This window comes from Phyllobates terribilis, unplaced genomic scaffold (assembly GCF_046119375.1).
Source record: "Phyllobates terribilis strain yellow unplaced genomic scaffold, ASM4611937v1 Scaffold_5__5_contigs__length_657084704, whole genome shotgun sequence".
In the NCBI taxonomy this organism is placed as follows: domain Eukaryota; kingdom Metazoa; phylum Chordata; class Amphibia; order Anura; family Dendrobatidae; genus Phyllobates; species Phyllobates terribilis.
Window position 1 is genome coordinate 453,886,595 of NW_027362765.1, and position 24,654 is coordinate 453,911,248.

Sequence of the window (24,654 nt, forward strand, 5' to 3'; positions counted from 1 at the left end):
CCAAATTGGTATCGGCTGTGCCGGAGGAGGAGAATTTTTCCGGTGATTTGGAGAGAGTTTGGACTGATGTACGTGGTAACCTTCAAGAGGCTAACGAAAAATCTAAGAGGATTTGTTTACGGTTGGTGACATGGTTTGGTTGTCCTCTAAGAATCTGCGGTTGAGGATTCCTTCTAAGAAATTGGGCCCGAAATTTGTAGGGCCGTTTAAGGTACTTCAGGTAGTTAACCAATCTGCTGTTAGGTTGGAGGTTCCCACCTCCTGGAAGATTAATCCGGTGTTTCATGTTTCCTTATTGAAAAAAGCTGAGGTTTCGGATAGGGACGCCACTGTCTCTGTTCCTCCGGTGGTGGAAGACTGTGAATATGAAATTTCTCGCATTCTTAATTCTAGATGGCATAGAGGGAGATTGCAGTATCTCGTCGCTTGGAAAGGTTTCGGTCCCGAGGATAACTCCTGGGTAAAGGCAGATGATGTCTCTGCTCCTAGACTTATCAGAGCGTTTCACAGGAGGCTTCCTGATAGACCTGGGCCTGGAGGATCCGGAGGATCCTCATAGAAGAGGGGGTACTGTTAGAACCCTCCTGTTAGTTCTTTTTCTATTTTGTTGGTCACATGACTTTCGGCCTATATAATCCAGCTCCGCCCTTCTGGCCTTGCTGGACTTCAGTGTTACATTTACTCTTAAGCTAGCCAGGTGCCTTGTACCTAACTCTGTAGTTTGCTTGGTCTTTTGACCACTAGTACTTTTTGTTTGTTTGTCTTTGCTCTGCTACAATTTCTGCTAGGAGGTGTCCAACTATATCCCAGTCCTTAGTTCTTGTAGGGACCCCTCCCTTATATCTATAGGTCTGCGTTCAGACTAGCCGAGGACTTAGGCGGGTCTGTTCACAAGGAACAGGTCCCCCGCAGCATCGTAGGGAATCAGCTTAGTCCTATTGTAGGGACAGTTTTCCTTTCTTTCCTTAGTGCTTGTAGCAGTTCATAACAATCGCCAGAGGGGGCTGGGTGTCGAACCCCAATTGATCAGACATTGATGACCTATTTTGAGGATAGGTCATCAATGATAAAGTAGTGGACAACCTCTTTTGATACCCAATTGCCAAACCTAAATAAGCCCTTAGATACCAAAGCTACGTATGATGACAGGCAAAGAAAAAGGTTTCTACAGTGCCTAGAAGATTTAACAACAGGTTCTGGAATCCTAGAGGTCTGCTCTTTTTTTTTTTTTCAGAAGCCTTTTGAACATTTCGGGTTGTAGGCATGTATGGCCTTTGAGTCATGTATATGAGTCTTAAACCAAATAAAATACATATAAAAATGTCATATCTGAAGAATTCCCAGGAGCGTCACCTAAACAATACCTAACAATACCTAACAATAAAACGGTTTTCCAAGCAATGAAAATTATCTTAAAAAGGACTGTGGATAAAATGATGAAAGAAATTACACTCAATAACAACATTCCTAGTCCTTTTCTGGTGCTGTTTCGGAGCTTCCTGGTCCAGTCCTCAACACACCAGAAATGTCCAAAAGTCCCTGCTCAGCTGATCACTGGCTGCAGTGGTAACCCATCTCATCCACGGTACTAAGAAAGTCACTGGCTTTTCAATAGTCCTGACCTTACCTATGACAACTATCCTGGCTGGTTCAACCAGTCACAGTTGGATGGTGATCACAAATAGTGAAATATGGAGTAATTTCTCAAACTTCAGGAAGAAAAAGTCTAAAAAGATGCCAAAAATGAGTAACTTGTTCAGCAGCTTGTTGTAGTTTTAATACAATCAGTGTTTTATCACTGCAGGACTAGGTGTCACATGCCAGGCAGTCCAGCTAATCTGTGTAACCCCGCCCACACCACTGATTGGCAGCCTCCTGTGTACACTGAACATTGTCAGCAAGATGCCAATCAGTGGTGGGGTTGGGGCAGAGAAAACAGGGATTTTATTAAAAAAAACTTCACCAAGCAGCTCAGTAAGTGATACCTTGGAATAATCAGGCTCTCTACCTATACATCATGTTGCTCTCAGATACCATAGCAAAAACCTGGTGACATATTCCCTTCAATGTCATTTCTATAGGGGTCTTTAGGGTCCGTTTACATTCACTACCTGGGCAGCGGAGTCATACCTAATGTAACTCTGCTTTTACTTAACACAAATTCTAAAAAATCTGCCCCCTCCGTCCTCCCTTCCTTCTGTTTCAACTCAGCCCTCTAATCTCTTTTCGAGGTTATAAACTTTTCAAGATAACCACTTATCTCTTTCATATTGATAACAGAAACAGAAAAGGGTAGAAAAGAATCTAATAAAAAGTTACGAATTCTGTGAAGTGAATGGTAAACTACAACCCAAGGCAATAAAACACTAATTCAAATACACGGAAATATGAAAGAATATTTTAGATTGTAAAGTTTTAGTTCAGTTCTAAAAGGGTCACAGATTTGCACAATATGATTAATGTTGTGGGAGGAACTTTCTATTCCATGAGATGGTTTTACCAGGCACCAGTGGAGCATAAGCCTGCAGATATCATCAGAAAAAGTAACCAATGTAGACGTTTAACCCCTTCCTGCACTGTACCAAACACTTTCAGAACACTTATGGCAAGTGCACAGGAGCTCTCCCTATGCATTGCTCATGGGGGAATAGCTGAGATTTACCATTTATAATGTACAGCTATAGACAAAGCAACTGAAAAGAAAAAAGTGCATGATAAAAAAAAAAAATTAAGAGTTAACTTTTTTTTTTACTGCTGTTTTTGTAATGTTACACATCCTCACTTAACAATGGAAATGTGAATAGAACCTTATAAATGTATTCAAACAATATGGATCCGTAATACACAAGTTCTAACAGTGTAGTCTCAGAAGTGGCGCTGTGCCGCCTCCACGATCTGCATATCATCCAGTGGTGTAATGTGGGATGGGCACAGGGGCGGTTACATTGGGCGCTAAATTCTTGAGGGTGCAAAATTTCAAAAGAAAACAACAATGTAGCAATGACGTCACAAGCGGTAAAGAAGCTGGTAAGCGCCACTTTGATACAGTTGGATCCCGTGGTAGAGGCGAGAGTTATAGACTCCCTGGTTACTCTGTCTCACAAGGTGTCCTATCGCAAGGGGACTCTCAGGGAAACATTATTACTGGGTAAGTGCCACTGATGTCATCAATTATCATGGTGGATACATCTGTGTATCTAATCCTATCATGTGGTATACTGACTGCTGCACTGTATTCTTACTGTGATCGGAGCGCCACAATAATATGACTGTTCCACTAAGATCTCTGTAAAGACCAGTGAGCAGATTTGGCGCTACCAGCAGTCCTTGGTGACATTGTCCACATCTCCATATCACATTGCAGTCATCAACAAAATGGTGCTGCATTGTGATCCTGAATTTAATTCTCCCTTATCCTTTTGTGAACGCCCATCAGGTACATGAGAGCAGATCCCACCCACAATGAGTGCAGTTGTAAGGCAACCTAGCATTACACTAAGTATTAATGCCAAACCTCAGCAGCTGCTCCCCCTAGTGTTTAAAAGTTGAAAATATCAAAACTTTTTAAAATATTTTTTTAGATTTCATACCATTAGAAATAAATAAATACAGTAAATATTAATAGTAACTAAAACATTAATACTTTGCATTTTATCAAATGCTGAACATTTTTTGGGGGGAGTGATACATTCCTTTTAATAAAGACAATATTTCTGATTTGTACCAGCGCTGAGACGGACATAATGCTGATGAGATATCAACTAAATTGACTGCAACTTCCTGCCAGTGCAGAAATGACATTACCTCTCAGTAGAGCAGATCTATGACTAATACAGGGATAATATAGTACAAAGCCGGCACACTCATAATTACAATGCTGCAAGGTTAGGATGGGCGTAGCCTAGGGACCAGCAAAGTAATATCTGTATAGTCATGAAAGGAAGCTCGATGAGAAAAATGAAAAAAATTCACATTAGCTGTAGCCAATATGGAGAAAGCTGTAATTCCAAACACAGTGAGTAACATCTCGATTCATTATAGACCAGTGAAAGTCTGTGCCACCATCAAGGCAATGAGTCATAGGATGCAGTCTGGCAGGGATGATGTGAGCACTCATGAATCTCCAATCTAGAAGCCTAATTTTGTTGCAAATAAGACTAAACTAATAGATGTGGTGCTACAATGCATTACTCAATTTTAGGAATCACTATGCAGTGGGGCAAAAAGAGGAGAGGGACAATTTTTTGCATACAGTATATGTAGTGATTTTACTATAGTGGTCTATGCATCTGCTGCCCATTATACAAGGACTTGTGCAGACAGACACTGATTCAATCACCTAAACATCCACTCCCAAGTTTGAGTTTTTACAACGAATATCACATTAGAACAGGAGATCTTCTTTGCAGATTTAACATTGCAAGTATGAGAAGTAGAGGTGGTCATAGAGGAAGCTGTCAGCCGAATGTTCGCTTGGCAGATAGTCATCTTTTTTGACTCCCCTATATACACGAGCACATGGCCAAGTGTTCGGGTATATTCACACATGGTGTTTTTACAGCATTTTTTTTCTGCAGCAAAAACCAGAGGTCGCCGGAAAAACGCTGAGTAAAATGTGTTTTTTTTTTGTGTGTGGTTTTTTTTTACTGTTTTTTTTTTTTATTATTGTTCATTAGAAGGAGAGAAAAATGTTGCAAATATGTTGACAATTCCAAAAAACGCCCAGCGCAGAAAGAGCACGGAAAAGAAACCAAGCGTGTGAGTGAGATTTTTCAAACCTCATTCACTTTGCTGGTACTGTAAAACACAGCATTTTTGCTGCAGGAATAAAATGCCACGTGTGACCATACCTTTAAAGGGAATCTGTCCGCAGGTTTTTACTATATAATCTGAGAGCAGCATAATGTTGGACCAGAGACCCTGATTCCAGCGATGTGTCACTTACTGGGCTCCTTGCTGTTATTTTGATACAATCCCTGTTTTCTCTGCTGCAGATCTAGCAGTTCTCTGAATGTTGAGCTCTGTGTAACCCCGCACACACCACTGGTTGACAGATTTCTGTGTACACTGTGCATAGGCAGAAAGCTGCTAATTAATGGGAGGACAAGATTACACATAGCAGTTGACCAAGAGGCTCAAGTAACCTAGTCCTGTAGTGATAATCTCCTGCTGATAAAACACTGATTTTACTGAAACAGCTAAACACAGCCTAGTAAGTGACAGATCACTGGAATGAGGGTATCAGCCTCTATATCATTCTGCTCTCAGATTACATAGCAAAAGCTGCTGACAGATGCCCTTTAATGTATTTTCAACAAGGATGGTGGAAAGATCTGCTCTTCAAAAATTTCTGGCTGTGGCTTATCCCTCCTGAAAACAAAACAATCATCCGCCAAGGACGAGTTTGAAGACCCAAATATATATCCGGTGGTTCCGTTGAAATTGGAATGTTCATCCAATTTTATCTATTGTGTATGGGGCTTTAAAGGGGTTGTACCCTTTCAATTTAATTTCTCCCCTGGCAGCAATTTACTATAAAAAAAAACAACTAGTTGTGCTGTACTCACCTTCCCAGGGTCCACCCGCAAGTCTTCGCAGCTGATCCCGATGTGTGGCATTGGCTGTGGCACTGATGTCACCCTGACAGCACGGCAGCTCAAGTGAGCTCAGCAGCTGTAGTGGGGGCATTACGATGTAGACAGAACGCCCCCTTCAGAACCGCTGAGCTCCATGACTGGCTGGGGAGCTGACGTGATGTAATGTTTTTATGGAAAAAATAGTACAGCATGCTGTTTTATATTCTCTGACTTTTTTCAATAAATCTGAGATGGGGCCTTTTAATGAATTTTGCCTAAAACTTTGAGCAAATGGAGCAGAGGTCTGGAATTTTTGGGCAAAAAAATCTGTTACATAGTATTTATAAAATCTCATCAACACGTTGCAAAAGCAACAAGTGGTCCAGATCTAAAATCTGCTGTAAATTTGTAGCATTTCTGCAATGAAATTTGCAGCAAAACCCGGACAACTAGGTGCAGATTTTTCCATTGCGGACTTCAGTGCAGAAACTCCGCAGTGGACGAGTGACATATGGAGATACCCTAAGAAAGTCATGTTAGATAAATCCCTAATAAGGGAAATTGCAGATGACCGTGTATTCTCTCATTAGAGAGAATTGGACTGATTATGCCAATCACACACAGGTCAGAGTGTGATCACAGTGTGATCCGATTCTCTAGGATGAATAGAAGATGGGGTAAAAAAAAAAAGTCTCCATCCTCTCCATTCTGTCAGTTTGTGAAAATTGGACTGCACTCAGATGGCATACAAGTGCACTTTGATTTTTTTCCCATGCACTCATTGAATTGCATGGCTGAGGGCGATCCGAATATCAGATGCAAATCAAGCGTTCTGCAATTTTTCCTCAGCCAGATTGGAAAAAATCAGACATGTGCACGGCCCCATAGAATAACATTGGTCTGAGAGTGATCTGATGTTTTGTTGGAAAATATGGTCATCTGCACCAGCCCTTAATACAAGCTATTAATCGTTTTCACATAAGGAATCCCAAATTTAGGGCAACTTAAATTGGTTCATTACGAAATTTATCATAAAAAAACCCTCAGAATGCTTGATACTAATTCACTTAGTAAAAGTTAATTCCTGGTGGAATTATCTAGTAGCAGGAACAGAGGGGACATCAGCAAATCCACTGGACACTTAAGAGATTAGGGATCAATAACCCTTTACCATAAGGGAGGGTCCTGTAATCAACGTCCTGGGCCCTGGACATTATAAAAGGAGGTGAGAGCACAGTCTTGGTCTACGACTCTGATCACATCCCAGAAGCTGCTCTCAAAATAGCCGTCAATACTATGCAAAGCTCGGAACACTAGGAAGAGTCTAATACTCAATATTCCCCTAAGGGATGGGTAAGAATTTTAAAAGCTTCCTCAGAAGTACAGATATTTCACTTGGACGTTCGGAATAAATCAAAGTGTTGTAAAGAAATAGAAAAAAATACCAATAAAGCAAGAAGGATAAAGTAAGGGTTAAAGAAGCTAATCCCATAGGAGGCCTGAATACATTGTATCCAGCAAGTAGATCTTAATTGATGGTCAGCATCATATCACAAGCAGGGGATGATGAGGAATCTCAGATTTAGGGATCAATTGGACAATAATGATTCATCACCCGGCCTTACATTCAAGTAGAAATCTAGATCCAGACTCCAGACATTTACATGCACTTTGCTTATAAAATTACAATGCAAAATATTTCATGCAACAAGAGAGGAAATAATAGAAATGGATAATCTTACCTGATTTACGCTTGGAAGAGCCATAATCCCTAAAAAAGAAACAGCAGCAAATAGACATTATTAGAAAGGCAGTAATGGGGGGCTTCTAAATGCAGGTGCCCCACCCATGCACGGAAGCAATCCTCAACTCTGCTACCCCTGCTACAGCCGGAGGCTCGGGCTGTGAGGACCCCAACACAGGGACGATTGACAACAGCAGAGCAGCATCCCAGCACTACAAACAGCTGCTGCAACCAGTGCTGGGAGGCAGAGGACCATGTGATGACAGAATGAACCATCCCTAATTATACAGGGGAGCTTTCCCTGCGCTTCCCAGAGGCTCCAAGGGTTCTCCCTGCTCTGAAGACATCACAGCAAATGGCTTTACTCTACAGACACCTGTACGTGCCACGATGGCCGGCGTTCATCCGACCCCAGCCGACCGCATCCGACCCCAGCCGAAAGCATCCGACCCCATCTAGAACGTTCCAGAGCATGCAGAACTTATTAAAGTCAATTGATGCAGTTAAAGACTATGCCTGATTTCAGGAGCCATTATGGGGGCATCATTTATTCTCATATGACCATGTGCAGATACAGCATACGTCTATAGGCATCTCTGATCGTTTTCTGTCCATATGGACAAGAGGAAGTAAAAGGACAATACCCTTTCCTTTACAAAGCCCCCGTGTTTGTGTCACTGTGTAGCATTTAGAATACACTAGCTGCAATTCAATGTCATTTATATAATACTACTGAATATACTTTTCAGTTTTTCAAAAATTACATCAATTGTTTTTGTGCATTTTACATCATTTTGCCTGGCCTAAAGACTAACTGTTCTTCCCAAATTAATACCGGTAAACACACAGGCAGCCACAGTGCCCCCATAACAGTGACAGCTGTAATGCCCCCGTAACAGTGACAGCTGTAGTGCCCCCATAACAATGACAGCCGTAGTGCCCCCATAACAGTGACAGCTGTAGTGCCCCCATAACAGTGACAGCTGTAGTGCCCCCATAACAGTGACAGCTGTAGTGCCCCCATAACAATGACAGCCGTAGTGCCCCCATAACAGTGACAGCTGTAATGCCCCCGTAACAGTGACAGCTGTAGTGCCCCCATAACAATGACAGCCGTAGTGCCCCCATAACAGTGACAGCTGTAGTGCCCCCATAACAGTGACAGCTGTAGTGCCCCCATAACAGTGACAGCCGTAGTGCCCCCGTAACAGTGACAGCTGTAGTGCCCCCATAACAGTGACAGCTGTAATGCCCCTGTAACAGTGACAGCTGTAGTGCCCCCATAACAATGACAGCCGTAGTGCCCCCATAACAGTGACAGCCGTAGTGCCCCCATAACAGTGACAGCTGTAGTGCACCAATGATAGTGACAGCCACAGTGCCCCCATAACAGTGACAGCTGTAGTGCAACAATGATAGTGACAGCCACAGTGCCCCCATAACAGTGACAGCTGTAGTGAACCAATTATAGTGACAGCCACAGTGTCCCTCAAATTACTAACAGCCTTGGGGCACATTCACTTAGAGGAGTAGGTCATGAGGCCATTGGTGGTTCAGTGATGGCAGCAGGGAGTGGTTTGACCTTGTTGCCTGCACAGTAGCTGCTGTATACATGTTTATCATCGTGTATATTAATGAGCAGTTATCAGGGACAAACGAGTTTACCTAATCCCATTACTGAATTAATAAATCTGGGATAATAGGGAAAGATAGATTATTCTTGGAAGTCGTCCCGCTTTTCAGACCTCTTCCGGACATTCTAGAAGAAACGCGTATTCTATAGATCCCCATTAATATGTTAACTCTTATTCCTAAAGGGGTTTTCCCACAAACAAAATAATATTTTAATCAACAGATCTTGGAATAAACTCCACAATTGGATGTATTTAAAATATATGTTCCTGTGCTGAGATAATCTTATAAATGTGCCCCTGCTGTGTACTGTGTAATGGCTGTGTCTGACCGTACAGGGACATGGTCTGATCATACCACAGCTCCTGGGCAGGGGAGGAAGAAAAACATTACACAGACAGGACAGCAGGGGATCACAGAGGATTCTTTCTTTGTGGTTAAACATTGCTTAAAAACAGGCAGAGAAATGTTTTACTTACAAAAAAAAAAATCAGCTGTGATCCCCTGCTATCCTGTCTGTAGACTCTTTTGCGTCCTCCCCTGTCCAGGAGATGTGGTATGATCAGACCATGTCCCTGCACGGTCAGACACAGCCATTACACTGTACACAGCAGGGGCACATCTATAAGATTATCTCAGCACAGGAACATTTTATTTAAACACATCCAATTGTGGAAATTATTATTATTCCAAGATCTAGTGATTAAAATATACTTTTTTTTTATGGCACAACCCCTTTAATGGATACCCGTTTGGTGGAATGTACAGCACTTAAACCTCTCCCCCTCTCACACACCCTGTCACTGTTCTGCCTGCCAGAAGCGGGTGTATAATGTGATATATAACACAAGAAAGTGTCTGTGAATTCAGTACATTATTTTCGTCACATTCCACCTGCAGTTACCAGCATACATTTAGAGGGAAGTTACAACAGGATTTTCCAAGAAATCGTTAAACAGCTGAATTCGTTTCAGAATAGCCATTTCATTCTTAAAGATTATTTTACTTCTACTGGATCTTAGTCAAATTATAAAAAGAGTCAGGATATTTTAGCTATATTAGTCACCCCCATCCTCACTAATGTAGATCTGCATGGAACTACCAGACTTAGTCCTATCATAAGAATCTTGCCAATTTTCTCTAAGAAAAGATAAATCGAATCAACTAAAGAGGTCGTCAATCCAACTACAATAAAAAAAAAGTAAAGTATAGGGTAAAATAATAAAAGAGAATACTCACCGCACTGATCCCCTCCCAATTCAATACTTCCTGGGTCTGCAAACAATGTCTGCTTGGACATGTGACTTCTGCAGTCAATCACTGGCTGCATCAGTGACCAAAATGTCACAATTGTAGCCAGTGATTGACTGCAGTGGTCATATGTCTGTCAAGATGAAGTAGGAAGTACAGAGACCGGCAGGAAGACATGTGACCCCTGCAGCTAATCACCAGCCACATAAGAGACTAACACATCACAGATGTGGCCAGTAATTGCAACTGTTGGCCTTATACATGTGTAGCCACGCTTGAGCCCATCCATTTCTTCCTGGCCCATCACAATTTCACCACTACTAGACCTGCTGCACACTGTCTACACCCAACCAACGATATAAGGTTACCGCCTGGTCTTCCAATCAGCCTACATAGGTTACCATAAAACTCTACTGACAACCATAATCACAATGCAAATCTCTTCCCTGACAAGCTGCCACGGAACTGAAGTATGTTTCTCAATATCTTGCCACACCTGAGTGAACCACTGCAATTTCCAAGCTATGCAATGAGTATAAAACCATCATGTCTCTTTATAAAGGGAGTCTGTCAGCACAAAATGACTGTTCAAACCAAGCACAGGCACTCAGCGCACCCTTGGTGTGGCCGTATAGTTGAGTGCACCTTCCCACCTGCTTGCTCTCCCTCTATCTCTCCACTCTTGTCTGGACCTTGCAAATCCAAAGCAATCAAGGAAGAAGAGGAAAGCTGGGATAGATTCGAAGCAAGTAGGTGGGAATGTACACTGAACTGTTGGCCACACCAAGAGTGCACAGAGGGCCTGTTCTCGGTTTGAACAGTCATTATGTGCTTACAGACTCCATTTAAGGAAAAGATATTCACTAGCTCACACCTATTATGTAACAGCCCCTTCTGTATCTTACCCAATATATATTTTAACATCTATCCTCCTCATAAATCTAATTGGGTTTATTTAGAAAATGGAGTGCAACAAGAAGTGCACTAATCAGACGTCAGCGTTAAAGTGTTTTTAGCACTCTGCAGTCACATAGAGTGACTGCAGACTTGCGAATCCTCACATTGCACGCACTGTGCGCTGTGATGATTCTCCGGTGCCGGGAGAAGCGGGCGCGTGGCCGCAAGTATGTGATTTGCATACTTCCGGCTACATTCCTACATACTAGACTTGTCCATACACTTGCAATGAGTGAGGCTTGGCCCATCTAGTCGGCATGTGACCGCATGTATGCAAATCGCACACCCGCCGGTCCTGGTGCCGGCACCGGAGAATCCTCACAGCGTTCAGTGCAGCCTGCAGTCACATACTGGCATGTAGTAGCAGCCTATATAAATGAGGTCCTCAGCGCCAATAGTCATGAATTCTCCGAGTCATCAATAACTGCTCCAACCCTCAATTCCCCAATAAAGGAAAATATTATCTGAAAAAAAAAAAAACAAGAACTGTATCCTTCACATCTCTCTGTCCAAATGAAAATAAATAGATCTCAGGACTATTGTTAGAAGTTATTGAATAAAGAAACGATGAAATGTAACCCCGTGTCAGGTTACTTCACCTTCTGGTTTGACACAGAAAATGTAAATTTGAAACAGACCCCTGAGAGTTTCAGTAACATCAGAGGCAACGTCTTTTAGTCCTAAAGGAATGTTATTCTATTCCAAGAGTAGATAGAGGCCAAGAATCACTCAGCTATAGGGTGAATAAAGACGGTAATGTGCACCATGTCATGCAGCATGTTGTGCAAACTGTGTTCTTTGCTTGATCGATAAAACAAGAGGAACAACAGATGTGACTTAGCACACGCTGGTCCACAGCGGGTCCCCGTACCCCATACATGCTTAACAGTTAAGTTGATTTAGGATAACCTTAAAATGATGGCGAGCATGTGATACAGGATCATCAACCCCATCTGGGCTGCTTTATTATTTGCAAAGCAACTTTTGTAATGGAAAGAAATTGACAATTTCACCTTTGCTTCTTTTTTTTTGCTCATACTTTGAGTTTTGCTGCCATGATGAAAAAAACAACAACAAAGTCTTAAAAGGGAACCTGTCAGTAGATTCATGCTGCCAGGATGACAGACAGAATGAATCAGATTGCAGGTAAATCAATCGTGATTGCAGCCAGGTAAGTTTAAAGGCTCATTCAGACGTCCATGGCGATTAGCCGGAGCACAGACTGCTAAAGCACAGATTGCTGCCGGCTCTCCCGACCACAGCATGACAGCTTCATGTACTTCTATGAAGTGGTCGCGCTCGGGTTGGGAGACCCGCGGTCAGTCCTTGCACTGCAGTCCGATCTCAGAACGATTTGCACGGATGACTGAATGAGCCTTCACTCTGAAATAAAGAAAAATCATAGTTTGAAGAATCAGTCTGGGCCAATAGGGAGATTCTCTCCCATGTGTGTACATAGGGAAGGACCTGTCAATCAACTGGAGCAGGGCAGACGGGAAATGACCAAGTTGGCATGCCCACTAGTGATGGCATGCCACTAGTGATGTCTCACCCTATGCTCCCTAGCCGGCCTTTCAAACTAAAGTTTGCTCTGAAATGCTGCAGTGTTGCCTGACTGCAATCATGCAGCCAGTCTCTGATTCATGCTGCCCGTTATTCTGGCAGCATGAATCTAATGACAGGTTCCCTTTAAGTGCTGACTCAGCCATGTTGCACTGAGAAATCAATGAACTAATATTAAATGAGTTCTAAGCTAGTAAATGATAATTGTCAACTGTCCCCAAGTTTCTGAGGATTCCTCGAAAAAGGGGAGACCTTCCAGACATCCAAAAGAAAAGCTAAATCTTCCAGGTATATGCCAAAACCTCATCAAAAACCTCCTGGTAAGCAGAACTTCCAGAAGATCTTTTGTACATGGAGATGCTCCATCGTTAGATGAAGTCCCAATGTCCACACTCACATTTAGAGTGCGGGAAATGGCGTGAAAGGGGTGTGAAGGGGGCTGGTTTGTAAAAGTGGTGGAAAACAAGTTTAAACATTAGGCTTCACACAGTAAGGGACAAATCTAAAAATTGGCAGATATGTTCTAGATGCGGCTAGACTAATGAAATATCAGTCCGAAACGTATACTCATATAAGTTTCTATGTACATTGCACCACGCATGCACAAATCCTGAGCGGTCTACATAAATGGGACTCCAAAAAATTGCACAAAATCGGACTGGCATAAGGTTCTTGTGAGTGGATCCTGCGGACAACCTCATCTGAAGAGTTCCTGTCTAACGTCTGCTAAAGGGGACAAATATTGAACACGTTATATTATTATGCTTACCCTATCTGAAAATGTTCATCATTTTTCTAAAACATCTAAAATGAAAGATTTATACTTTGGTGTCTACAGCTGCTGTGAAGATCTATGTGTCTCCATAGTAACAGACAACAAACACCCTGTGTAGTCTGATCCTGCGGTTATAATGAAATCGGCCTTTACTTCCTGGTAATACAGCAGATGGAATAGGGCAAAGTTAAGGGCAATCAAAGGAAAAGGGCTGCATTATCAGATAACACAGGGTTTGTTGTTGTCTCTTACTATGGAAACACATAAGTCTGCATAGGAGCTTTGGCCATGAAATGGTAAGTTTACTGTATCTGCTTGAGGGCCAGATGATGGTTGTTCGTTAAATCTTCTGAACAGTTGGTGGCACAGTAATTTTACTTTTTGGCTGCTTAGGGTTGAGTTTACCATTTTGGATGGCATATTTTTTTACGGCACAGACTTCACCTTAGGGTCCACTTTCATTAGAACTATTCTCTGTCTTAAGCACAATTTTACAAGATTCCTACAACAAAATCCTGACCGTCGAGGGCTCAAACACATGGGCTTCATACTTGTCTTTTGATGATGTATTTTTCAATCAAGATTAAAGGAAGTGAAAAAGGACAAAAGTAAAAAATAAAAACAATTAAATGTTGTGTCAAGATGGGATAACTTCAGGCACTTTGTTAGTGGACACAGCTGTGTGAATTGTACATTGGTTATTGTCTGCTACAACACCAAACACTTGTGATTTCTTGTTTCGTTTTGAAGCATACATATAGAAATGCGTGAACGGAGCTCCGTAGGTAATATTGATATTACATGGTTTCCCCATGATCAGAAAAAAGGTTATTATTTCCCAAAAACAACACCAATTTTCTCCATGTCTATCTCTAGCATTGCAACATATAATCAGAAAATGACCCATTGTTTAAGGTAGGTTTTTTTGTTTCATATTTTAAAAAAAAGGTAAATTTTCTTTTTCAGATCATGATTTTTGCTTAAAAAAAAAACAAATTTTTTTTAGTAATCTTGCAATTTCCACAGTAGCCACTTGGGCTTTTTTTTAGGAACAAATAGAGATAACCCAACAGAACTGCTTAGTAGAAGGTTGTGCTTGAGGAAACAACGTTTGTCCTATGTAATAGTAGCGAGTACCTCAGCACTGAAGAAGATGACAAGAGTAGTGAATCTTGCTAAACTTTTTATTTTGATCCGGCACCAGTGAATAAGATAAAACAGATATCGTCCGACGTTTCGACCAACTTGTGGTCTTTATGGGCATAGGTTTAAAACCTGGAGAGTGAGTCTTTAAACTTATCCCCCAAAGGCTCTCCAGGCTTTAAACACAGCTAATAAAACTGGCAATGTCACAGCTGATGCTGGTCACCCTTTTTTCATAATGATAGTTGTACACGCTCATCAGATACTGCAATACAAAATATATGGTATGTGTCTGTTCATTGTGGCTATGTACATGTATTGTTTCCTGAAACAATAGGAAGTTAGTGTGATAATTGCAAGATTTGTATTTTTTTTTTTAATACAGATCTTTATATGAATTAAAAAAGCAATTGTCAAAATTAAACGAAAAAAAAAATACATTAACACAAGGACCTGATTTTTGAGGATAGCTTCCCTTTAAAGATTTTTTTTTCCTCAAAAGACATCTGATAAATGTGTAATTGCTGGCACCCCCACAATCGCTAGAATTGGGCTCATGATCCCTGGTTCCTCTTGAGTGCATTTGCGATTTAATGAGAGGCATTGTTGCACATGACTGCTGCCACTCCAATAAATGTCTGATAGACAGACACAGCAAATGAAAGTCCTATTGACATGAATGTGGACTGCAGCAAGAAGACGTGGTGGATCAGGACCCTCATTTTTGTAAACGGCATCCAAGAATCTGACACTTATCACCTACCTTACACAGAGGTGATAAATGTAGTTTGTAAAAAAAAATACACTTCTTTCAGTTAATGAGACTGAGCTGTAATATCGAACATCCAATGGACACGAATGGCGCGGTTTCTATAAAAACAAAGTAGAGACTCTTGTGCTTTTTCTTTTCCTGATCACACAGACTTGATACTTGCATACAGCATTGCCTTTAAGATAGAAAATCAAGTACGCAGTTCCCGTAACCCCAACCCCATGTCAACGCTAGAAGCCAGGGGTCACTGAACACCTAAATGAACTTTACAATATGAATCAAACCAGTGTCTTTCTATTTACAAGGACAGAGAAAGAAAGGGAAATCTGAATATATTGTTCTTCAAACTTGTGCAAAGTGTAGTATTTAGAGCAAAAATGTGAAGAAACAGGGCCCCCGAGCTTCCAGTTGAGGTAGGGGTCCCCCTGGTGAGATAAAACAGTTGTTTCACGTGAGGGTTTGGAAAGGGACAGGAGCTTTCAAGAAAAATTCTTTCATCATCTTAGTAGACTCCGCTCGGGGATATCCTACTGCTCTGGTTGTGTTTCTAAGAGGCCACCACTGGTAATTCTAATAAAAAGGAGTGAGAGAGTGAACGCTGAACCCGGGGGAAGGCCATGAGCTTTCATGTACGAGTAATAATATTAATACAGACTAAGCGCGTTAAAGTTAAATGAAACTATTCACAGCTGTGCATAAATTTCTTAATATACACATTTAATGTATCATCTATATCAGTAGAAATAAAATGCTGTACCCATTATCATCTAAATTTACCAATGAGTCTACAAAGAGATCCACAGTACAGATCATACTTTGGTTCAGGCATTCTTAAAGGGGATGTTCACTACTAGGACAACCCCTTCTTGAACTAAATGTTTGGCCACAATAAAATAAAAAACCTGTACTCACCTCCCATGCTGGCGCTGTTCCAGCGGTGTCGGCACTCGCGGTCCCGGAGCACTGGTGCGGTGGAATGACATATGGTGCTCGGCGTCCAATCAGCGCTGGTGTCACTGTCCCAGCCTTCATAACGATTGAACATGAAGAAGTCAAACATCAGCTGCAGCCCTGGCTTCCTCTTCATGTTCAATCCATACGAAGGTGGAGACAGTGATGCCAGCGTTGACTGGGTGCCGAGCACCACGTGTCATTCCACCGCACCAGAGCTCTGGAACCGCGAGTGCCGACACCACTGGAACAACGCCATCATGGGAGGTGAGTACAGGTTTTTTTTATTTTATCAGGGCTTAACATTTATTTTAAGAAGGGGTTGTCCTAGTAGTAGACATCCCCTTTAAAGGGTTTGTCATGTCCCCAACACATTTGTTAAAATATTGATAAAATGGTCAACCCCCTTAAGGCTCCAACACAGAAGTAAGACTTGAAGCTAATGAACCCCTTTTAGTTGCATTCCTGCTCATGTACACTGCTTGCAATGGCACACGATTGTGACCGCAGAAGCTCTGGCCTTACTTTCATTTTCTCCTAATTGCAGGCACTTAGCACTGCACAGGTTCAGAGCAGCGCTGTACTGTACCAAGGATAGTCCAATGTTTCCTTCCACCATTAGTACTGTACAAAAGTTTTGCTCAGTTGTGGAGAGGTTTGTGCAAAGTAAGAATGCTTTAAGAAATAATCTTTGAAATATTTGCCTGGGAGAGACCTTGCTGATGCAGTATAACTACATTGTATCTTGTTGCTCTGGCAGTCTAGCCACCGTCTATGACCTGTGACATGAAACTGTTTTCCACAACCTCACCTTTGTAGCAGTGTGCCTGTTCTTCACCCAGTTTTAAGCCTCCTACTCAGCAGTATCAGTTTCAGTTAATGAGGTGTTTCAACTTAGATATGAAAATGATACTCATTATCACCTTTTTTGGTATAATTCATTACTGATACACCTGACTATAATCCTACAAAACCCCTGACTTTGTATAAGTGTTTCTAGAAGAATTGATCCTGTTTTGTAGGTAAAGGGCAGTCACAGTAAATATTGATGTCATTTAGATTTCTTCTTTGTTCACTCTGCATTTTGTTAATTGATAAAAATAAACTATAAACACATGTATTTTTGAAATCATTCTCACTTTGCAACATTTTTTCCACACCTGCTTAGAACTTTTGAACAGCACTGCATATCAAAATGAAAACCTCATGTATATTAGGTCTCTGATATTTCCAGACAATTACATAAAATATATTTGCAAAGAAAACAAAGATGAGGACTCTCCATAATTTCTTGGAAGCATTGGAGGCTCCGCAAATTGTGACTATATTGGTCAAAAATGCAAGAATGAGGAATGATACAATCACAGTTTACACAGAAGAGGGACGAATTTAAGGGTTTAAAAGGAGAACTACAACTAAAATAGAAATACTTTGGAATATTCTCTATTAATATTTTATGGTAGGTTATCAATTTTCTGTTACAAATGCTACTTTTGTATAAGTTTCCTATTGAAGCAGGATAGAAAGATCCAAAATAGAATTATTCCGTTTCTACCAGGTAAAACACTCATTTTCTGTCTACAATGCCTTGAAAAGGTATTCATACCCCATGAACTTTTAAACGTTACACCCACAAGCCTAAGAGTATTTTATTGGAATTTCATGTGATATACCAACACAAAGTAGCGAGTATTTGGGAAGTGTAAAGGGAATGATACATTGTTTTCTAATTTTTAAAAAAATATAAATCTGAAAATTGTGCAGTGCATTTGTATTCAGCCCCTTGTAGTCTGATACCACTAAAGAAAATTCTGAGTGACCAATTTCCACCAGAAGTCACATAATTAGTAAATTGAGTCCGCCTGTGTGTAATTTATTCTCAGTATAACTACAGCTGCTCTGTGAAGGACTCAAGAGTTTTGTTTGAGAACATTAGGGATCAAACAGCATCATGAAAACCAAGGAGCACACCAGACAGGTCAGGGATAAAGTTGTGGAGAAGAGTAAAGAAGGGTTAGTTTATAAAAAAAAAAATAGCTCAAGCTCTGAACATCTCATGGAGCCTCATCAATCCATCATCCAAAAATGGAAGGAGTATGGCACAACTGCAAACCTACCAAGACAGGGCCTGATCTCCTCATCATCAAGTCTGTCTGAAATCACATGAAGAGACAGAAGGATTTGCACAAGCGACATCCACAGAAGATCTGTATTTACCTTGTGGTTAACAGTGTACCTACAAGACTTGATGCTGTCTTGAAGGTAAAGGGTGGTCATACCAAATATTGATGTGATTTAGATTTCTCTTATTTATTGACTTTAAAATTTTGTTAATTGAATAAATAAACTAGTAACACTTCTATTTTTTAAAGCATTCTTACTCTGCAGCAGTTTTTCACACCTGCCTAAAACTTCTGCATAGTACAGCATATAGGAGCATTAAAGCTTCCTTTTAAAGGAACACACTGACAAATGGTTGTATAACAATTTTTGGTTTTACTAAATTAAATATTTGAGGTTTTCCTATGAAAATAATTTAACCTTGGTAAGCAAGATTATTTGTGGCAGAGAGATTAGCCAAAGGTTTTACGCTGACCGAGTAGTGTTTATAGGTATAGAAAGTTTTTGGGAAAATGCTATTTTTACTCTCTGAATCCATTCTTCCACTCAGTTCTCATTTAGACTATTATTCCAGATTGCAGAATGGGAAATTATAATGAAATATCTTTATATTGAAATAACATTAAGACGCTATAAAAGGCTGCCAAACAGATTATTTTTCCGTGCCATTTACTAAATTGATAACATGATTTATGCTATTCTAGAAGCAGACTGGACCAACAAAATTTGCCAGAAGTTTCATTAAGGATGAAACAAAATACTTGGCTAAGGAGAACGTGACATCAAGCTTAACTTACCATTTTGCCAAGTTCTGTTAAATAATGTACCCTAAATATAGAATAGCACAACAGAAAACTATTACCATTTCCCTGTATACCACAGTCAGATTTATTTCTATATGCTGGAATCAAAGTGAAAAAATATTTCCTCGTCAGGTATAATAGAGAAAGTCAAGCAGTGACCCCCTGTGACCAGCAGGGGGAGATCTAAAGTAAAACATATGGATGTATAGAATTTCAAAAACCTGGACCATTTAGGTAGCAAAATTCTGGGTCCCTAAATGGAATCTTATAGGGAGTCTATAAATGTCCTGTTAGTAGCACATATAATAAATTAGAGCTAAGCTAATAGGTGCTTCATCTGATAACAAGCCTATGGGGCAGGATAATGTTGTGCCATTTTAACTATATGGAATGGTCAAGGGGATCAGACATGAGTAAATAAACAGTACATATCAAGCCTAACTAAAACACGCTGGTTCATGCCTTTATTGAGAAGGTGCCGACCCACTGACAAATTCTAATTTAAAATGCATGTCTGCAATGCTTTTTAGACCCAGATCATAATTTTTTTTTTCATTTTTAAACACTGAAATTAAAATCACCTGCAAAGTATTAGAGTTTAGTGATAATATTCTGTCTGCAGCAGCCACCACTAGAGGGAGCTAACAGCATAATGTTTACACATTGAGTTCAATGTGTAGATAGTTGGAATAAACTCTTGATCTCCCTCTAGTGGTGTCTCAAAGCATTCAAAATGTCATTATTAAACGAATTAAAGCGGTTGTTCATTGAAAACAAGTTATCACATTCCATAGAAAAGTTGATTACTTGCTGATCGGTGGGGGTCATAAAGCTGGGACCAGCACTGATCGGCAGAGCGTGGAACTTTTATTCCTGTTAGAGAGGAGTGGCAGAGCACTAGCTTGACCTGTGCTACATTCATTCCCTATGGGGCTGCTGAGCAGTGCGCATGGCTTTTTTCGGCAGTCCCATAGGCATTTTTGGCAGACCCATTGGAGATAAAAATGACATGATATGCCGATCAGTGCAGGTCCCCACCCATCAGCAAGTTAACTTTTTCAACTGCAAAAACCCCTTTCGGCATCAACCTCTATATAGATAAATTCAGAAATGAATACACACAGATTTATAGACCTATTTGGATTAAAACATTATTTACCCCGCTCCCAATAAAATCAAATTTACAAGTTTTCCAATATCCATAGGTTAGGGTATAACATGCTGATTGCTGAAGGGTCTGACTGCTAAGACCCCCAGAGAAACTAGAGAATAGTGCTCTGCAGCAGTGATGAATAATGTGGAAATGTGCATGCCTGGCTTCTGCTCCATTTATTGTCAATGAAACTGCTGGAGAAAGCAGAGTACAGCGCTTGTCTTTTTCTGACAGTCCCATAGTCAATAAAGGGAGAGGAGGTTGAGCTTCTGCAAGGTGTAGAGCCAAGATCTCGGGATCGCTATGGGTCTCTGCGGTCGGTCCCCTGTGATCAAGCAGGTTATCCAGTATCCAGTGGATAGGAATGACTTTTTTAAACATCACTTAAAAAACACATAACAGTGTCCAAAGAACCGCAAGGAGCTATTTGAGCATGGGTTACCCATCCATGAGTTTTCTTAAGCTAATTTTCATAAGTTTCTAAACTTTTTGACATCCCCATTTTAGAACTACAAATACCTAAAATATGAAAAATATATAAGTTTGATAGCATCTTGGTATTTGCATAGATACTTGAGGCAGAGCTGAATCAAAGAGCGAATAACACAAGGTAGTGGACGCCATCTCCAGACACTTTGGAGGTAAATACTCGCTAGCTGTCAGGTGTTTCTGTCTAGCATTGATACGATATTGAAACATCGAATGCAAAAGCAGCAAATTTAATCTCATGTTGTTACAAATCACATTCGTCTATTTCCACAGGACCATCAACACAAACTCCGGAGGAAGTAGTCATTTTCCATACTCCTGAATAAAATGAGTGAGAATAACCAGAGTTATCAGATCTTCAAATATCATAAACTAAGCGAGACAGAACCGTCTGGTAACAGAAACCTATTACATTCCAGCTCTAATTTACCAAAAATGTTAAATATTTTGTTCTGGTGCAGACTGGGACAGGAAGCTCACATACCAACATTATTAATGGGGCCATTTTTCTAAAACCTAAAACTCTACGCAATGACGTATTCGGGAAACTGTATTGACAATGGGTATAAGATCTGGAATGGACCTTGCAGCTTCCTCTCCTTTGAAGACAAAATGAGACCAATGGCTTTATAGTCAGATATCACACAACGGTCCCTTTCACTTCCTACAGTATGATGGAAACATGCTATCAGTAATCATTAAAATACTAGTGTACAGATGAATGTCCCAATTGTCAGGAATCTGAGGACTTCTCACCAGAAACCATCAATGAGAAGAAGCCTTTGACCACATGCCATAAAGAGATCTGTGTGGACTGTGGCCAATCAATGGGTCATAAATATATTTCATAAAAAAGAACAGACATTAAACTTGTACTAGACCACCAAATTACATTACAGATATGCAGAGAATATTGCCGTATGTGTACTGGTAGCTTTCCAGATAGTATAAATTGATACAAATCTAGGCTTCATCTACAATTGGATGAAACTTTTTTTTTTATTTAACAAGTAACTAAACTTTGGTAAATTTTGAAATATTTTTTTGGCCCTTAAATTCCTAGCCGACTGGTGGGTGCCTGGGTCACAAGACCCCCTCCGATCGCTCAAAAGAACACTCAGAATTGCACAGTTTAGTGGGGGGAAGAAAGAAGAGGGTAAGGTCCTAGATGGTATATATGTGCCGCCGAGTTGGTTGGCCTCGGAAATGTAAAATCTGTATCAATAACACTAGGTTACTGAGAGGGTTAATTTGACTGTATTTTCGGTCCGGGATTTAGGAGCAACCAAAAGAATCTGGGTGAAAAAGGTTGTTCCCATAATCCAGCCTGGGGCTTAAAGGCCTAAGAACAGCAGCTGGGTTAGCTCAACAGTGTGGAGTTTGGGTTGGACCTGAAAAGAAGTGTGTTTGTCTGGTGAATGCGTTTAAACTGCTGGAGTTGCTATGGTTTTAAATACTGAGATTGGTGAGGCTGCTACATTTACCTTGTTTCATTGTGCCTGAAGGAAGGACTGTTTGTGTTATCACTTACACTGGAGAAAAGCTGTTTTCGTTTTGGAGCTGTAAACTTTATGAAGGACAATAAACTTTGTGCTGTTTTGATATAAAACCCTGTGATGCTGCATTTATAAGCGGCTACCAGAGAGTTGACGCCCTACTGGGGGCAGAAGGCACAGGCTCTGCCTAAGCGCGGGCACAGAGCTGAATACGGATTCAATCAAAAGTTTATAGCTGTAAAAAAATGTCCTGATCCAGGACTTTACTACTATAGACTTTTTATGGAACTTGTACTTTGCTTCTGCTACAGCTGTGTACTTCTGAGCAATATTTTGAGCATATTTGTGGGGTCTCCGACCCAGACCCCAAGGGATTTAAAGACCAAAAACTCTGGAAAAAAAACACAACTTTTAATTACACTATTCCTTAATGGAAAACCATAGCCTCCCAATACAATGTTTTGTCAATGACTTACATTGCTGAAAATGTCCCCACTGCAGCTTTCTACATTGCGGTCATGTGACCACCGCTGGTGTACTGATCTCCGGCAATGATTACATCATGTTAACCAGTTGTATAGTCTATAGTCCTCCCACCACTGCCCCGGAGAATGACGTCACGTTTCATTCAGGACAGTGGGCAGCATGGTGCACTGCACAAATGAAATTAGAGGGTTGAGGAGGGCTCAGTGTGGGAACACAGCTCCCTTTGGTGCTAGGCATTATTGGGAAATGCCATTTGTGTGTGATGTGTTTATTTTAAATATGTCTGCTCTTGTCTAGGAACATGTATTACCTATGCCAGAATTCTGAAGTAAAAGAGTTGAAAATCTTGCTTCATAACCGTTTTATGTCAAAATGTGCTTTCTTTTAAGTTTCTATTTCATTCTCATCATTTGCCGACACGTTTCGGGGTGTTTGCACATCAGTGCAAAGCGGAGATCTGATTTAACTAGGTAAAAGGCCTCTGACAGGGTGTTTAAGGGGGAACGTTTCTAATGGGTTGATATTGACTTTTAGAATTCCTACTTCTAATAGTTGATACTAGAAGTCCTCTTCCTCTCTGAAGAGGCTATTTGCATAATTAAATTACCTGAGGAGCATTACCTGGCCTATAAGCTTCCCAACACTAGCTTGGCACTCAACAGAAGTAGAAATGCTCCCACATAAGACTCTGTCAGAACCATCTCACCTACAGTGGCTGGCAAAAGTATTCATCCAACACCCACCCACCCCTTGGCATTTTTTGTGTTTTGCTACCTCACAACCTGGAATTTCATGTTTTTTTTTTCTTTTTGAGGAATTATTTGTTTATTTAAAGAACATGCCTACACCATGTTTCACTGTGGGGATGGTGTTCTTGGAGTAATGGGCTGTGTTGATTTGGCACCAGACAGACATAGAATTTACCTTGGTGGCAAAAAAGTTCAATTTTGGTCTCATCTGACCACAGCACCTTCTTCCATACATTTGGGGAGTCTTCCACTTGTCTTTTGGCAAACTCAAAATGAGCCTTACAATTTTTGTGTAAAGGCTTTTTTCTGTCTACTCTTCCATAAAGGCCACCTCTATGGAGTGTACAGCCTATTGTGGTCATATTGACAGATACTCCAGTCTCTGCTTGGGAACTCTGCAACTCCTTCAGGGGTACCTTTGGTGTCTGTGCTGCCTCTGATTAATGCCCTCCTTACCCAGGCTAAGAGTTTTGGTGGGCGGCCCTCTCTTGGCAGGTTTGTTGTGGCACCATATTCTTTCCATTTGATGATAATTGATTTGATGGTGCTCCGGGGGAACAACAGAGATTGGGATATTTTTTTATAACCCAACCCTGACTTGTACTTCTCAACAACTTTGTCCCTGACTTGTTTGAAGATCTCCTTGGCCTTCATGGTGTTGTTTGGTTAGTGGTGCCTCTTGCTTAATGGTGTTTCAGCCTCTGTGGCCTTTCAGAAAATGTAAAGTGTATATACTGACAGACATGTGACACTTAGATTGCACACACGTGGACTTCCTTTCACTAAGTATGTGCCTTATGAAGGTAATTGCTTGCAACAGAAATTTTTAGGGGCTACATCGCAAAAGGGGTGAATACATATGCACATGCCAATTTTTAGTTATTTGATCGCATAAATTTAATTTAGGCCTATATTTTTCTCAATTCACCAACTTAGACTATTTAATGCTTATGCATCACACACAAATCAGAATACAAAAAAATATTTAAACAC

The 24,654-nt window shown here is 40.7% G+C and overlaps 1 protein-coding gene across 7 annotated transcripts in view; it reads right to left on the reverse strand.

The window, feature by feature from the left end:
- Positions 1-24,654, reverse strand: part of SH3PXD2A (SH3 and PX domains 2A) — a 376,426-nt gene that overhangs the window by 119,901 nt on the left and 231,871 nt on the right. For 6 of the 7 annotated variants that reach the window (XM_073685348.1, XM_073685347.1, XM_073685346.1 and 3 more), the window contains one exon: positions 7,319-7,347. In XM_073685348.1, the coding sequence (XP_073541449.1) occupies positions 7,319-7,347 (29 nt within the window). Of the gene's footprint in view, positions 1-7,318; positions 7,576-24,654 lie in introns of those variants that run through there. The other variant, XM_073685352.1, reaches the window with a different exon arrangement.